Source organism: Drosophila ananassae, chromosome 3R, assembly GCF_017639315.1.
Source record: "Drosophila ananassae strain 14024-0371.13 chromosome 3R, ASM1763931v2, whole genome shotgun sequence".
In the NCBI taxonomy this organism is placed as follows: domain Eukaryota; kingdom Metazoa; phylum Arthropoda; class Insecta; order Diptera; family Drosophilidae; genus Drosophila; species Drosophila ananassae.
The window spans coordinates 12,159,909-12,177,735 of record NC_057930.1 but is presented as its reverse complement, the minus strand read 5'-3'; the positions used below and the strand labels follow the sequence as shown (position 1 = coordinate 12,177,735).

General features: G+C 40.7%; 1 protein-coding gene across 2 annotated transcripts; it reads right to left on the bottom strand.

Annotated features, from left to right (window-relative positions):
- Positions 1 to 1,315: 1,315 nt before the first annotated feature.
- Positions 1,316 to 17,196, bottom strand: LOC6507392. Of its 2 annotated transcripts, none has more exons than XM_001965328.4 (2): positions 16,194 to 17,196; positions 1,316 to 6,100 (listed from the first exon to the last, which is right to left on the bottom strand). In XM_001965328.4, exon 2 carries the CDS (start codon positions 6,090 to 6,092, stop codon positions 1,560 to 1,562), a length of 4,533 nt encoding a protein of 1,510 aa, XP_001965364.2. In that variant the 5' UTR covers positions 6,093 to 6,100; positions 16,194 to 17,196; the 3' UTR covers positions 1,316 to 1,559. The 2 variants fall into 2 exon arrangements, with proteins under 2 accessions (XP_001965364.2, XP_044572290.1); XM_044716355.1 differs by lacking the exon at positions 16,194 to 17,196 and adding an exon at positions 6,635 to 7,408.
- Positions 17,197 to 17,827: the final 631 nt, after the last annotated feature.

Sequence of the window (17,827 nt, the reverse complement as noted above, 5' to 3'; positions counted from 1 at the left end):
GGATGTGAGGGATTAGAGGATAGTAGGATAATAGGATAGTAGGGTAGTGGTGGTGAAGTGGCATTTATTTACACGTTCTTTTAATAATAAATAATATTTATTAAATATTATTGTTACTGCTAATCACTAGAACTACATTTAGTGGGCTAGCTCTTGCTGTTTGTACTAAAATTAAGCGTATGATTTAGTTTTCGAATAAAAGATTACAAACAAAGAGCGTACATTCAGAAGTTTTGCTAAACATTAGACATTACTTTAGTATAATTATTATTTTGATTTGAAAATTTTAATAAAATTGTTTTTTTGTTTGGTCCTTTGGAATGTGTTACGTTACGGGGAATGGAGAGATTTAAAGGGGTGGTGTAAAGACATCTAGGTGGTCTCGATTATAAGATAAGATTACTCCAAGTTTATGGTCTTCCATCAAAACTAAACTAAATCAGCAACGATGTGCCCTTGAATTGTATTCCATCCGCATCCGCATTTCGCAAAAGTCTACCGTTGAAAATTCTTGTGGGTGGAAACCAAATCCAATTCGATTAGCATCCAGATTCGAAATGCTTTATAAACAAAAGGCCTTTTCCTCAGATTTCCTTAAAAGACTGTACTTGATTCTTATGAAACGGAACCAATGTGGGGGGCGGCGGTGCGACTTAAAGCTCTACTCCTATCCCGGGGATAGTTCTGCAACAAAAAAATTGCTCTAGGAACCTAACACAAGAATTGCACTAACAAAGTCTTCAACTACTAACAGATCATATATATTAATTATAATTTTATTTATTTTTCTCATTATTTATTTTTTTTTTTTAGTAATTTTTGGTCTAAGCTGCATTTGGTGGCAAATATTTTAAAAAATAAAAAGTGTAGAAGTGGTCTAAGGGGGGGGGGGTCATTCTGGTTGGAGGTTAACACGCAAGCTCCTCCGATATATTTTTTTACCGCGAATGTATCTCAATCAGAGGTCTGACCTTTGGCGAAAAGCGTTTTAAAATTGCCCGACTCGCCCGAGCGACTAAAACGCTGATACATTAGCCGATAAAGTATGTGCTCGCATATATCTCGTTAATTGCACGCGAGTCTGTCTGTCTGTCCGAAACTCCCTCCATCTCCCCTAAAATTGACCCAACCAGCCCACAAAATAAAATAAAAAATATTAAATAAAACTCAACCCGTCCATAACTCTGCTTACTCAGGCTTAACCCATTGAGAGATTCGAATTCGCGCATTCCAGATAAGCACGACAGTTTCCATGTAAAAATATTGCACAAATATCTAAAATATATAAATATTCATATTATTCATATACTAAGTGTAAACTTTAAAAATTATTATTTTCCCTAAAACATCAACTATATAGTATATTATATTATATTATTTTCCTTTTTCTAAAACAAATCCAAATATTAGAAAAAAAGTCTTGAGATTCTGTAGTAAAGTGTCGTAAAAAAAATCATTTCTACGTGGATGTGGTTCTCTAAATTAGTATCCAAATTAGGCACGCCTTCGATCCTGTCCATGGGGATCGGTATTAATCTTTGGTAGAAGCTGATAGACTCCTATTTGGACCGCCTTCGTCGGGAAGGACGAGCCCTTTGGCGCCGGTACTTCCTCAGCACCCGATTGGCATGGTAGTAGCGACTGACACGGCTCTGGACATACTTGCCGTGAAGATATTTGAGCAACTGGCGGGGATTCCGATTCTCCTCCCCATCCGCCTCCGGGTGGACGATCTCCTCGTGATGTATCAGCGGTGTCTCGAATTCTGGCTGGGGTTCCGCTAGCAACTGGATCAGTTGCAGGGTGTTCACCTGCTCCTCCTCCTCGGGATTAACCTGGACGAGATTCAACTGATCCGGGCCGGGCATCTCCTGGTCCTCATCGCCGCTGGTCACCACGCCCAGGATATTCTCGTTCATGTCGCACTGCACCACATAGAGATCGCTGCTGGAGTCGAAGATCTCGGCCAGATTGATGAGCAGGACGTCCTGCCCGTTCGGATTGGGCTCATCGCCCTCGTCCCCGCCATCCTTGCCCTCGAAATCCTCCGGATCGGAGGCCACTCCAATCTGCTGATACATCTCCGCCAGCGCCTCCTCAACGCTCAGTTCTCGATGAGCGGGCTCTTTCACTCGCGGAGATCCTTCGGATGCTCCGTCTCGACTTACGACTAACTCTCTGGGTTTTAAGGAACTATTTAAGGCAATCTTACTAAGGTCACTTAGCTTCGGTACTCGGGCGCCGGCGGAGCTGATCGAAGCCACCTCCTCGCCATCGCTCTCCAGGATCTGCTTCAGCTTGGCAATATCCTGGTTGGAGACCTCCTCCGGTTCGGTTTGTGACCCCGATGGGTCCACCTTCTCTGTTGTGTCCATGGGCAATGGCTCCGCTTTGGGCTCTCCTTTTTGTGACTGGGAGAGCTCCTTCTCCAGGGCAGCCAGCTCGTTGAAATCGCTTTCCTCTCCCGCCACAGAGCTTCCCGAGCTGCTGCTGCTACTGGAGCTACTGCTGCTGCTCGAGGAGGCTTCTCCGTCCTGGCTACTCGAACTGGAGGAGTCGTCATTGCCCGAACTGGAGCTGCTGGAACTGGAGCTCGAAGATGACGACGAGGACGAGGAGAGAACTATGCTGGTCAGGGTTTTGGCTGGCTCTGCAGGCTGTTTGGGGGCATCCTGGTTTCTCAGCCAGGCATGGATCTGCTCATCCTTGTTGGGAGACACTTCCTCCCCTGCTGGTTCAGAGGGCTTCTGAACTTCTGTCATGTCCTTCTCACTCATCTCCTCATCGGCTCTCAACTTGATCTTCGGCGACAAATTTGTGTTCTCCGTATCATCGAATCCCTTGAAGAAGCACTGCTGCTCCACTGATCTTGGGGGCTCATCCAAATGCTGGTCATGATGCACTGCCTCCGTCTTGTCTTTGTAGCTGTGGACACTCTTGATGACGGTTTCCCGGTTCGCTCCGGTTATCAGACTGCTCCTGAATTCGGAGGAGTTCAGGGCGGTGACACTCAGGCCCTTGAGACTCTGGGGATTATGGACACCAGATGCCGGGCCAGACTCGTACTTCTTTATCAGGCGCTTGATGAGCGGCAGGCGGCGTTCCTTGGTTCTCGTCAGCTGCTTCTTCGTGAGGATGGCCCGGAGCTCTCTGGTCCTACTCGAGGCATATCGCTTCCTCAGCCGCTTCAGGGACTTGAAGTAATGCACATACTTGATCCTTGGACTCTCGAACTCCAGAATCTGCAACATCTTGATGCGATTGCGTCGCTTCTTGGCCAGCAGCTTCTTAGGAGAGAGGGACACTTTCTGCGTGGTTTTGTTAGCTTCCCCCACCTGTTGCTCCTTCGCCAGATCCTCCTGTGCCGGCTCTGTGATCCTTCGCTTTCTCTTGTAGAACTTGAACCGCTTGGGATTCTCCCGGTCCTGGCCATCAGCCCCCTCGATCTCCCTTTCCGATCCATCGATTTTGTGGATGAAGGTCTCGTACTCCTTGGCAAAGTTGGATTCATTCGAGTTGGAACTGTTGTTCTGGTCAAAGTCTAGCGCTGTGGGAGGATTCACGAAGGCTTCGTTGTTGTTGAGGATGGGACTTGGCATTGGTAGAGAGGGCAACGGCTGCTCCACCACAAGAGGAGCTGCCGTCTCGGGCTGGCGGAGAATCTCGGCCAGGGCGTCGCTACTGCTGTCGTGGACCGGCTGCTCGGAGACACTGGTCTTGAGCCGCAGCTCATCCAGCTCCTTCTCCACATCGAAGCTGCCAAAGGAGTCCTCCACCGGGCCGCCACTGGCCTTTCCAATGTCGATGATGATGTCCGGCAGATTGATGCCCTGGTGGTCCACGGCCACGGCAGTGGCTTGTGGTCCCGTGGGCGGCAGAGATTCGTACATGAAGTTCTGGTTGCTGGGAACGGTGGGTGCCACCACAGCCACGGCTGGGGCCTCCACCAGCTCAGCCACCCCGGCCGCGGCCTCGTCCTCGTCGTCCACCTTCCAGGTGGAGAGGAAGTCCCGAATGTTGTTGGTCTGGGCGTTCGCGGATCCCTTTGTGGCCTCGACACTGAAGCTTAGGTTGGCGGAGGCGCTGGCATGGAGGTTGTAGCCCACGTAGTTGTCCATCACATGGCTGTCCATGGGATTGGTGAGCGGACCACCCATTGGCACTCCGTTGCCGGACCCCTGACCCAAATAGCACGGATTCCCCGCCGAAATGCTCGAGTTGGAGGCCACCATGGCGGATCTCTTGCGGTAATCCGGCGGATACGGCTGCGATCGCAACGTCTGCTGCGGTGGCATCTGCGGCGGCCCGTAGCTGTCCAGGCTGTTCAGGTTGAGATCGTTGTAGTAGCCCCCGGCACTGCCCGGATCCATGCCCATGCTCATGCTCATCCCCAGCCCCAGAGGCGCCGGAACGTATCTCTGGCTGCTCATGCTATTGGAGGAGCCTGCTCCGGGCATGGATTGCGGATTGTAGCCATAGCCGAGCTGCGTAGGATTCGTGTCGTAAGGGGATCCATGACCCACATACATGTCCGTGGGATGCTTGAGCTTCATGGGTGGGGGAGCGGTGGCGCCACCACTGCCCACAGGATATTGCGGCTGGGTTTGGGGCGGGACGGCACTGCCGGGTGTGGCATAGCCGTAGCCATTGCTTCTCGGGTAGTAGCAGCTCTGCTGGGTCAGCGGATAGCCCTGGACGCAGCAGTTCTGGCGCGGATTCGGGGCTGGCGGTGGGTTCTCCGCCCCGGACCATAAGTTCCTTCCGGCGTAGGGTTGGGAGATTGCAGTACCCGCATACGGATTGCTGGGATAGCCAGTCACTCCGGAACTCCCGTACTTGTCGTACTTCGTGGAGCTGTAGAATATGTCGCTCGGAGCAGCAGCCGTTGGGCCATGACCAGGTCCATGTCCGTGACCAGATCCTTGCCCGGGATGCGTGTGATGGTACGAGCTATTGGCCACCGGCGGTACTGGCGCCAAGGACCTGCAGTTCGGCGTGTTGTAGTCCATGCCCCAGTTGCCCGATTTTCTGTACGCCGTATCCGCCGCCAGCTCCGGCGTAGTGTACATGGGGAGTCCGCCGTTCGGCGAGTACATGGACACTGGCATTCCGTACTTGTCGTAGTACTGCGCCGACGTTGTCCCCGCCAGAGTGTTGCTCATTGATCCGGTATTGCCACCAGCTCCTCCGCCATAGATCGCTGATGATGGCATCCCCTGGTAGCTTCTGCTTGGCTTGATGGCCGCATAGTTGGCCTCCAGTTGGGTTAGCTGCCCGGCCGGTGGCTGTTGGGATTGCTGCTGGGGCTGCTGGACCATCTGCATCGATTGCTTCTGGCTGCCCAGGTGTCCGTACAGCTGGCCAGCAGTAGGACCCGGAGCTGTAGCCGCCTGGCTACCCGGCATCATCATCGACGGCAGTTGCGTTTGGGGCGTGGCTTGGGCGGGCATTTTGTATTTTGTGTACGGATCGTACATGGAACTCGATTGTGACATGTAGCCTCCGGTGCTGCTTATTCCGCCGGACAGAGGTTGGGCGTAAAAGGGCGTGGCCGTGGCCTGGGGCTTTGCACCACCCCCACTTCCTCCGATCGTATTCCCCATGTACTTGGCCCCCGAGCTGGGCGCCAACTTTTCGTAGCGACCGGCACTCACGGCGTACGAGTTCCCGGACAACTGTTGCCCCAAGCCGCCGCTAGATGGCGCACTGTAGGCATTGTAGGACGGCGCCGTATAGTTGTAGGCCGGATCCAGGGGCATGGAGCTTCCGTATCCGTAGTTCTGGTGATAGAAATGACCCGGATTCTGTTGCTGCTGCTGTTGCTGGTGTTGCTGCCGCTGCTGGGCATCCAGCGAGGTCAGGGCTTCGCTGTAGAACGGAGCCACCGTGGCTATCGTGGCCATGGGCATCGAAGTGGGCGACGCCTCGTAGTGACCAGCACCGGTGGGCGTGGTTGTGGCACTGCCATAGCCGCTGCTGCTGCTCCCACTGCTGCTGCTGCTGCCGGGGCCGGAACTGGAGCCGGAAACCGAGCCGGATCCGGGTGCACCCACAGAGATGGCCATGGCGGCCGTGTCCATGGCCGCTTGCATTTTTCTGGCTGGAAATGGAAAATTAAAATTATTATTATTAAGTTATATTTGGAGTTATTGACGTGTTTAAGCTTTTATTTTTGTAATAAGACTTATTTTGAACTTTTTATAAATTCCCTAAAGGGCAAGTTTTCATTTTTAGATCAAATATAATTAGGAAATTAAGCCAATCAATCAATTTTATGGGAATACGATATGAAAAAGTGGCTATCTTTGGAAAACATTACAGGGGAGGACGCCATAAAGAAGTGGGTTAGACCTCATATTTATTTAAAAATTATATCATAAATATTTTTAACTCAAAACCTTTATAGAACAGCTTTAATAGAACAGCTAATAGTCACATATTCAATCATAATTATGGTTTACAATTCAAAAGAACCAACTATTTGATGTTAAAAACGATAGCAATTAACGAAAATACCCTGATCATTTATTGAAAGCCAAATATGCTTCTTGTAAGTATACTTAATGAGTAAGAAAACATGATTAAATATTCCCTTTTTTGTTAAAAAAAAAAAAAAACTCTACCACTAACATACCGCCTTTAACTGCGTCAAGGTTATTTCCACCTTCATCCCGTACAGTTCCTTTTTTGAGGACTTCCGTTCTCTGTTCACTTGGCAGCATTTTCAAATTGCATTCACAATTGTTGGACCACCCCTGTGTCTCCCCGACACTTTTCCCAGCAAGACCCCACATACCGCCAACAGGAAAAAGCAATTATTCCCTGGCATTTAAATGAAAAATGGAAAGCCCCGCCATGTACATACATACAGACATAGACATACACCCCCGCAACAATTTCGCTTTTGTTGGTCATTAAATGTGGTCTTCAGCGGCACGCAGGTCCTTCGTTGTCCTGGCAAGTGTGTCAGTGGGGTTTTTGATGTCTAAATGCAGTCGAAGGAGGGGCTGGGGATCATTGAGCGATAAGGGGTTGGAAACTTATACAGAGAGCACAAAATTATGAAATAAAATTATTAAAATATTTTTATTTAAAAAAAGTTCCATTAAGTTTCAAATGAAAATAGTTTGTTTGTAGTTTTCAAAAAACTTTCTCCCAAAACAATAATTTTAATTAACAACTTTTTATTCCTGTGTAGAAAATGAGAGACCCGCGACTCGGCTTTGTGAAATGGAAATGTGGAATGTTCATGAAATATTAATGATTGACCCTCCGCACCAATACTCGCTGACCGGGATGGACAATGCAAAGAGCAACAGCCACTAACACAAACACAAACAACAAAAAAATAACAATCCAACCACCCCATCTACGCCCACTCAATGTCAACGCCCACCGCAAACTGGGACAGCTCCGGGGAACACTGGAAAAAACCAATAATTACGAGAAGCCAATAGACTGGACAGGTGTACAGCTCACCCTCAGTACTTGGCACGGAAAGATGCCTTCCACCAAGGAGCTTCTTGGTAATACTAAACAGATCAGCAGTCGTGCCGGATTTAAGAAATCCCAAGACATTATTTAAATGATAAGAAATTTTAATAGCGGACGTCTATGAACTTTAATCTTGAGCCAAGATTAAATTTATACAAAATAAATAGAATACGTTATACGTAAACGTAATGAAATGGCAAGAAATTTAAAAAAAAATGTGAGATTTGGAATCTAATTTTATATCAAGTTTGAAAGTAGAAAACGGTGCTGGAGATCGAAGAAAACTTTTATTTATCAACATATCACTTTCGATATATATTGGCTTGTGATTTAATAATTTAATATTTAGGTTTTCATAAAAACTGTTTAACAAAAAGTTTATCCAGTTTTGGCAGATATCAAAATACAATTTAAAAATAAAAAATATTATATTATAAAGTTTTAAAGTATTATAAAGTTATAAAGTATTATAAAGTTATAAAGTATTATAAAGTTATAAAGTATTATAAAGTTATTCCATACAGGGGTCGAACCTCTTGCACGCATGCTCAACTTCTAACTTCACTCCGTGGGGTTGCCCAATTAGCTTTTTTCAGGCTAGATCTAACTAATCTAAATTAGATCTTGCAAGATATAATCTAAGAGATTATTTCTCTAAATTAAAATGTAAATATTTATTTTTATTTCTCTAGCTTTTGGGGTATAGCTAGCTTGTTTTTCAGCATATTTTTTACTTTTTTCTCTCAAAATCTAGCTTATTTTGCCAGCTCTGGCAACACTTGGTTACAAAAGCTTTAGAAAGTATTTTTATAAAGTCCTTTTAACATTGATTGTATTAAAAAAAATAAAATAAAAAAAAAATTAAATCAGAATCACTTAAGTATGCCTTATTTGTATTTTTATAATAAAAAAAAATCAGAACCATAAGAATAGTTTTAAAAAATAAAAGTGCTTATACAATCACTCACGCGACACGTGGTCTTGACTTATGTCCCACCACTTGTCTTTTTAAAATAAAAAAAATTACATAAAATAAAAAATCAGAACCACAAAAGGATGTTTAATAAATAAAAGAATAAATAAATATATAAGGACACACGCGACTCGTGGTTTTGACTTAGGTTCCAGGACATTTCTTTTTAAAATTAAAAAATAAAATAGGAGCAAATCAGAACCACAAAAATACAAAATAAAAAAATAAATGTATAAGGAACTATACATATAAGCACTCACGCGACCTGTGGTCTTGACTTAGACCCAAGACTTGTTTTTTTAGAATAAAAAAAAAATAAAATAAAAATCAGAGCCCCAAAAAGAATTTTCAAAAATAAAAAAGTAAATAAGTTTATAAGGACACACGCGACTCGTGGTTTTGACTTAGGTCCAAAGACTTGTTTTTTTAGAATTAAAAAATAAAAATAAAATAAACAAATCAGAGCCCCAAAAAGATTTTTCAAAAATAAAAAATAAGTTTATAAGGACTCACGCGACTCTTGGTTTTGACTTAGACCCAAGACTTGTTTTTTTAGAATAAAAAAAAAAAATAAAATAAAAAACAAATCAGAGCCCCAAAAAGATTTTTCAAAAATAAAAAAGTAAATAAGTTTATAAGGACACACGCGACTCTTGGTTTTGACTTAGGTCCCAAGACTTGTTTTTTTTTTGTTTAGATAAAAAAATAAAATAAAAGCAAATCAGAACCACAAAAGTAGGTTTAAAAAATAAAATAATTAATATCTTATATAAGTACCCAAGCCATTAAGGTGATTCTAGTTAACGGGATCTTTAGAAGCCAAGATTGAGAAAAAGGAAAATAGAGGATTTAAATTGTAAAATAAAAAAAAATAAAAGAATAAAAGTAGTAACCATACCCTTCTTCGCCTTGATGCGATGGTCGAAGAATCCTGGCGATGGTAGTTCCATCCAAAGGCCATTGACGACCACCTGGGATGACCAAGGGCAGGACCAGCCATAAGGACAACTGTTGTCCGGCGGCAGCCACATGATTCACAGCAAATAAAAAAAAAAATAAAATATATAAGCAAAGAAGTAAGAGCGAAGTGAAAGGACTCCGGTCACGAAATAAAATTAAAATGAAACAAGCGAAGCTCACAATGTCCGGCGAGTGTCTGTTTTGGTGTTCATTATAATAATTCACTTTTGCCTCCAAAGCGAAAAAATATTGATGGTCCGGCCAGAGCCATTCGACCATTAATCGGTATAATCGGAAATATAGCATCTTCGATTTTTTCGGGGGGCTTTTAGTCTAATTAGGCGTGAAGCCCGGACCAGCCGGAAATAAATGAGGGGATATAAGTGATCAGAGAGATCGCAGAACTCCTCCTGGATACAAACTGACGACTAATCCATCGAATATAAAAAATAAAAAAATTAAATAAATGAGAACCACAAAAAAAAAATAGTGAAGAACTTCGAGAGGTGCTTCAACGAGGCAAGCGTTGTTCTCAAGGATTCGAAGCCCCCAGCAATTGAAACTCAAACTAAAATCGAATGCAAAATAATTTCCAGATAAAATAAAACCAACTCAAGCGTTGGTCTCAAGGATTATGCCCATGAAATTATATATTATTTTTTGTCAAGGAGTACCACAAAAATAAAATAAATTAAAAAATATAATAAAATATAAGGAAAGAAGAATCCCAGCCGCTGGTCGGTTGGAGCTCCTACTCAGGAGCAGGAGTTCAAAGCTTTTCTGGCAGATCAATTGCTCGAAAAGGAAAAAAAAAAAATTAAAAAATAAAATCAGAACCACAAAAGTATATTTTCCCCAAGAATAAAAACAATAAAGATGGAAAGAAGAACCCAAGATGAAGACTTTAAATTCAAGACATATATTCCGCCAAGTCTAAGGGTCGAACGGTCACAAAATAATAATATTATTAATATTTAATAAATAATATTATTTTTTGGCCATTTAATTTTATTGGAAAAAAATAAATAAATTAAAAAAATAAAGAAGGAAAGCAGAACCCAAGATGTTCTCGGTTGGAGAGGTCGACTCCAACTGACTAAACTTTGTGCCTCAATCTGCTAGCCAAACAAAAATGTGGCCAACTTACAATAACATCAAAAAAGTTGGCCAAATTTAAAGCCTACTATGATTTATGATTCTTAAATGCATCTGGGCCCATTTTTAATGAAAATTCTTACCAAAAATGCCCGGAATTACGCTGCCATATGTTGGGAATTGGAAAAAACGCGGGCTAACACTGACACACCAAACACCCCATTTGCGCGCTTCTGCGTTTCTGTATTTTTATTTATTTTTGTTTTTCCCTTTTTTTTTTGTATTTTATTTCAATTTGTATTTGTTGTAGGGATTCCCTCACACACTAAGGGGGGGGGGCTGGCTGGCTTTGTTTTAATTATGAAACTTTGAGGACTGCAGCAGTTATTTTTACGAGAAGGAGGCGTGACAGCGCGTGCGACGTTCCAGCAAAAACTTTTTCATCTGTTGAGGCTGCTCTGCTGCCGAGGAATGCGACGCCGAAGCTGACATTGACTGAGACGCTGGCGGCGCAGCCTGCGCCGACGCAGGAAAGGAAAGCCAGCAAGGAAAAGCCCGAGGAGCAAGCCCTGAGAAAATGGCGACAGAGACGGACAATGGCAGTCAATAAATAGGCGAGTCTATCGTTGTGTGAGTCTTTGAGAATTTTCCTAAGTGCATGTAAGTGTGGGTGTAAGTGTGAGTGAGTGTCTCTGTGTGTGTGTGAGTGTGTCTGTTGTTGTTGTGCTTGGGAAAACAAGTGGTTGCCGTGGTGAGAAGAAAATGGGCACGAAAATAGAGCGAAAGGATTGTGGCGGCATATGGAAAAGCGACTGCAATGCCACCCTTTTATTCCTTGGAAAAAAAATCATTTTCTATCTATTTTTGTATCTATTTTAATTAAAATGTAAATTATTTGATTATTCCAAGTCTTAAGGCCTAGAAAATAGCAAGGAAAAAGACAAAAAAAGCATAATTATTCATACTTTTTGTCAAGTTTCTTTCGTCACGAATATTTATTGCTTTTAGTTCAATTGTTTAATTGTTCAAAAATGGTTTAGATCTTCTATTTCATTAAGGGAATTCTAGAAATTTTTAAAATTATATATTATCTAAAGTCTTAAGGCCTAGAAAATGGCTAAGAACTAGTAGTTTCTTTCGTCATTAATATTTCTTGCTTTTCGTTCAATTGTTTCATGGTTCAAATCGTCCATTTCTGGTTCAAAATTGGTCAAAAATCGTTAAGATCTTCAATTTCTTGTAGAGGATTCTAGAAATTTCAAAAATATACCTAAAGAACACCTCCCTCTACTCATTTCTTTTGATAAATAATAAATAGATTGGCCCTTTTTAGTAGTGTTCTAGTTACCGGTATACCCCAATCATAGAGTCCAATTAAAGGCAAGACTGGCAGGGCAGCCGCTCCCGAAGCATTTTCCGGACATGTGACAGGTCTAGTTCCCACATTACACATCACTCCAGCCCCGGCCCCCCTCCCTATATCGCCCTCATATATGCTTCATATCCTGGCTGAAAGCCTGGGCTATTTCGAGTCCTGAAAGGGGCGGAAATGAAGCCGCCGCTCATAAGCAAACATGACAGCTCCATGCTCCCATTAGCGTTCAAGCTGTTTGCTACTCTTTTTTTTTTTTTTTTTTTTTTATTATTTTTTCCTCAATTTTCCTCCACAATTTCCCTTAAGTTGTAGTTTCTGGCTTTTCCTCCAAACAACAACCAAAACAACAACAACAAGATTGGTTTTTCGATGACGATGCGTGACAAATAGCAACAGTAACCGAAATGATTGGAAAAGTGCATCGAGTACTCAGTACTATTACGACAGTTGTTGTCATTATGGTTGTTGGTATTGTTGCTATTGTTGTTGGAGGTGACAGACCCTAGAAAACTCCAGAGCCTATGCCAGTGAGAGTTGCTCAAATAGGGCCAAACCATCGACCGCAAAAACAAGTTAAGTAAATTCAGTAAACAAGCAAAACGAGCAACAAAAACGAATCTGGGCTCTGGCTCTGGCTTTGCGGTTGGAGAATCAGTGCGCTCTGCACCGGGATAAAATAAAACAAGGATTTAAATGTTAAATAAGTGAATTTAATTTAAATAAATTGAATTAGAGACCGTGACAGGTTCACACTTTGTCACACATTGCAGAAAATTGCAAAAAAAAAAAGCACGGCCTTTTTAGTTTAGTTTGAAATCTACAATCTTCAAAAAAATACTTTATTTTCGTTTAGATTTATTAAAGTTGGTAATCTTCTTTAGATTGTATTAAAATTTGGGACTAAATTTAATAAAAAACTTATTTTTAAAAGAAAAAAACCAAGGCAAAGCATGCTTTTCTGTCGCACTTTTTGTTTATTGTCTTTCCGGCTTGAAGAAACGCTTTTAAATTACATAAACTACTAAATTATTATTAAAGTTAGCATTCCTTTTTAGATTGTATCAAAATTTTAAAGTATATTCAATAAAAAGAGCCTGTTTTTAAGCAAAGAGCTATACAAAGCATGCTTTTCTAGTATTTTGACTTTTTCTGACTTGAAAGTCCCTTTTAAAATACATAAACTAATATTTTAATATTAAAACTGGCCAGACTCCTTAGTTTTTATACATCAATTGGGAGAGTATTTAATAAAAAAGAATATTCAACAAAAAATATTAAACGAAAAAGCAAGGCAAAGCATGCTTTTCTATTAAAATAGTGTTGTAACATTTCTTTATAGTCTTTTTTTGTCTCCTAGACTTGAAAGACCCTTTTAAAATACATAAGCTAATATTTAAAAAATTAAACTGGCTAATCTTTTTAGTTTTTATACACAAATTTAAAGAATATTCATTGAAAGAGTTATTTTTTGAAGGAAAAAGCAAGGCAAAGCATGCTTTTTAGTCAAAATAATCCTCTAATTTATATTTATTGTCTTTCTGGCTTAAAAAGACACTTTAAAAACATATTTAAACTAATAAATTGTTTTTAAAAAAAATATATATTTTAGTGTTTAGTTTTTAGATTTTTTCTTTGTGCATCAAACAGCAGGAGAAAAAGAGAATTGAAATAAACAATGAGCAGCAAACGGCAAAAAGCAGAATGCTAGAAAAAAAAGCGAGTAAAAAAGGAAAAATAAAATAGGCGACAAACAGCAACAACGGCAATCATAAAGGCAACGCAATCAAATGATAATAAAAAGCAGCGACGGTGACGATTACGCCGGCAGAGGCAGCAACGCCGGCAGCTCAGTCACCGTCACCGTCACCGTCCCCGTCCCGTCACTGTGACAGCCACAGTCGCTTGGCTTCGCTTGGCCGTTGAATATTTTGCATATGTACCTCTGGTATAGGTCTTTATACCTACCTACCCTATACCATCAGTAGTAGTATATGCGTGGAGAGTGTCGCTTCCAAAGGTGAAATGCGAAGAAAGACGACAGAAGAAGCTATAGCAATTCCCGATTCCCCGACATTCAAATGCAAAACAAATTCAAGAAAAATCGAACAACAGCTCAGGCAGATAGTAAGAAAAAAAATAGAAAAAATAAGAAACCTGGGTGTCATCGTGGAAATACAAATAAGTAATTGCGGCGGAAATATTAGGAGCAAACAGATGCAGCCATAAAAAGCGAGTCTTTTCATTTGAAAACACAATAAAAAAAAAAGTAAATGAGGTTACCTGACACCAACAAAAAAAAAAATAGCAAAAAAAAGGCCAAACTCTAAACGCCAAACGCACTTTTTCTGTCTGCCGAGTGCAAAAATTAAACATCATAATTTAATTTAAACATCTATCTTATCTTCCTAACTCGAAAATAAACAAAACTCTCTGTAGTTTGACACTGAACTTGCTAATGTACATTACAAAAAAAATAATAATAATAATTATAAACTAAGAAGCAAAGTTATTTGAACTTTAGTCTTCAGTTTTCATTCAAGAAAAATAAAAAAAAAATATTAAGTATACGACAGGTGGGCTCATGCAAAAATATAATATGGTAATCAAGTTCTAATGTTTATCTTATCGGTAATGGCGTAGAGTTCGTTGCTATTTTATTTATCTAACTGGAAGTGGCGATTATTTTGACTAATGTTTTGTTATTATTTCGAATAGTATACCGGGATTAATGACAAACAGTCACATTAAGCTTCGAACTTTAAACGAGGCAATGCTATTAGTATGACCCCAACTGTAGTAGACATATATACATATATGTCCGCGACAATATATTGATTGAAAATCAATAGGCTCGGCTCGACTCGGCCGCTTGTCAGTCATTCATTTCTCTATGAATCCCAAAGTCGGTATTCAAAAGCGATCCAAGTGCCAGCCGGCAAACTCACTTCAATCCCACAGATACCACTCGGTCTATATGTCTATATATGTGATGTATATAAGTACTACATACGGACATTAGCATGCAAACACGTATGTGTGTCAGTAGTAGTCTTGATGTTCCGTGCGTGCGGCGTTGACAAGCTCGGCTTGATAATTTAAACACGTATCCCGCCAGAGACTAGAGCTTCTGCTTTTTAGCTTTAGCTTCTACTTTGGACCTCAACATCGCCCTCTGCTCCATAACGTATAGAGCAAAACAGACGTAAAAGGCAAAAAAAAAAAACAAAAAAAAATAAAGAAAAAAAAATGTCAACACACTTTTATTGTTGTTGATGTAATACCCTGCAGAGGTGGGAGGGAGGGGATCTACGGTTTAATAAATACCCACTTGGTTGGGGGAATTATTGGGGGGTGGTACTACATACAATGAAAACCTATAATTTGTAGAGATAATAGTTTAAAACAAGAGACTTGGTAACTTTCTTTTTTTTTCTTAATGGGATAGGTAGGCCTTAATGCAGTTTACTTTCACTTTTTAGAAGAAATGATTCTTTTAATTAAGTAATATTGTTTAAGAATTTGTTCAATTTTAAACTAAAAACTAAAAAACTCAATCTATAATGCTATAAGTTGCCTTTTAAACTTTAAAAACTTCTTAAAACTAATAATTTTTTGAAAATTCCTTTTTTAAATCCTTTTTATAAAAAATCCTTGCCTACTTCTTGGCTGCTTCTAGACTTATTCTTCCTGCTCTGCTCTCTTACTTCCTTACTCTCTCATTTCACTTAATTTTAAACTAAAAACTTAAAAATCTAGTAATTTAAGACTATGTCTTGCCTTTTAAACTTCAAAAAACTTCTTAAAACTGTTAATTTTTGGAAAATTCCTTTTTAAAATCCTTTTAAAAAAATCCTTTAAAAGTAGGCAATACTTCTTGGCTTCTCCTTCCTGCTCTGCTCTCTTAGAGGGTAACCCTGCTATCGCATCACTTTTAATTAATATTATTATTCTTTTTTGCTGTCTGTGTGGCGCTTTTTGGGGGCTGCCGTTATCGTTGTCGTTGTAATCGACTTTGTTGTTATTGCTTTTGCCGCAAAACAAAAATGCCAAAGAAGAGAAAAAAGTAGAGCACCCAAGTCGCCGCCGTCAGCGTTGGCTGCGGCAGTAGCAGCAGCAGCAGCAGCGGCAGCGGCAGCGACGTTGGCGGTATAAGCCGCACTCAGCGAATATGGGTGGGTAATATGGGGGGGAGGGGCAAGCATATGCACTGAAGCAGCAAATAAACCACACACGCGTACTCGACATACTTACACAGATATTTTACATACAAACACACACTCACACATATATACGAACCTCAAAAGTTTTTCGACATTTTGTTGCTATTTAAGCTGTTGTTGTTGCTTTTGTTGTTGTAGTTTTTTCTGTTGCACCTTCTGTCGCTGCTTCAGTCGACGTTGACTTCAACGTCGCAGCTGCTGCTCACTTAAACGTTCTTTTCGCTGTCTCTGCCGTTGTTATTGTTTGTTTTTGTTTTTTGTTGTGTATTCTTTTTTTTTTTTTGCCTTGTTTCGCTTGATTATTTTGTTTTTGGTTTTTTATATTTTTTTGTTTTTGTGATTTTTTTTTTGTTTTGTGTTCTGCCCCCAGCATGTAACTTGTAATATAATTTAATAGTAAGTGATGTGCTTGCTTGTTATACCATTATTGTTTTTGATGTTGTTGTTGTTGTAATTTACTTAATATTCGGCTACACACACACACACAGAATCACTTGGGGGGGGAGTGGGTGGCACAATTTTCCTTTTCACCTTCAAGGTAACACGCGTCGTATACGCGATATCTGCTGATAAAAAGCGACTTGTACTTGCACTTCTTCTTCTCGCTCCACACTCTTTAGTCTTTATTATTATTTCTTATGAATTTTAGTTATTATTTTTTTATTTGCAAGAATTAGATACGGAATAATGTAGAATTGAGGAACGTCAGCAAAAGCCGGCAACGACTTTAAGAAAAAAATCGCTCTATTTTCGAACTATCTTCCCCAGCACACTTGTACAGGTGGCAGAAGCGAAAAAAAAATAACTAAAAAACACACAAAAAGGCCCGCGCGCAAACTGCAGAGAACAGAAAATTGTACAAGTGAAACGTAGTGGTAGTAAAATACAAAAAAAGTTAATAACAACGCAACAACTGAACAAAATAAATTAAACAAAAAACACACGACGTCGGTCGACGCGCCAGAACGTAATCGAAAATCGAAAACACGGTGATGCGATGCGCCAGCCTAGAGCAGCACGTCCGCTCTCTTCGACGAAAAAAATGCGATTCCGAACATGGGAGCAACGGTAAAGCACACACGGCGGATGAGTGCTAATTGCGCTCAGCACGCGCCAGAGAGAGACACACACACACACAGATAAATAAAGAGAGAGAGAAAGAAAGAAATGGGAGAGTAACTAACAGCTTGTACGAAAAATTCTTAAATTAATAAAAATAAATACAATTTATTTCCATATTTTATTCTAGGCTTTAAATCTGTAAATTTTAATATACATATATATTTGTATTATTATAAAAGAAAGTATCAAAATCTTCAATTATTATTGCCAGTGTAGTGCTCTCATTTTTGTGAAAAGACTGTATGTGTGTGTGTGTTAGTGCAATGGAGAGGGCGGAAGAGTGTCACACAGGTGGTTGGTCTGGTGGGGGGTTGCCGTGGCCTTTGTTGTAGTTATATTGGTAAACAGTAATGGTAGCGTAAATGTTAAGAACCAAAACAATCAAAAGGGTGCTAATTAAAGCACATGAACCATATGTACCGTTAAGCAAAAATAGCCAATAGTGAGAAATTCTTTTAAGCGGTAAATTTTAGAATGTGGTAATAATTAAATAAACAAATAATAATCGTTATAAAACTAAAATGTGAGTCCAATGAGTGAAATCTTTTAAATAAAGTGATATATTTATTACAAACTTAACAGAGAATT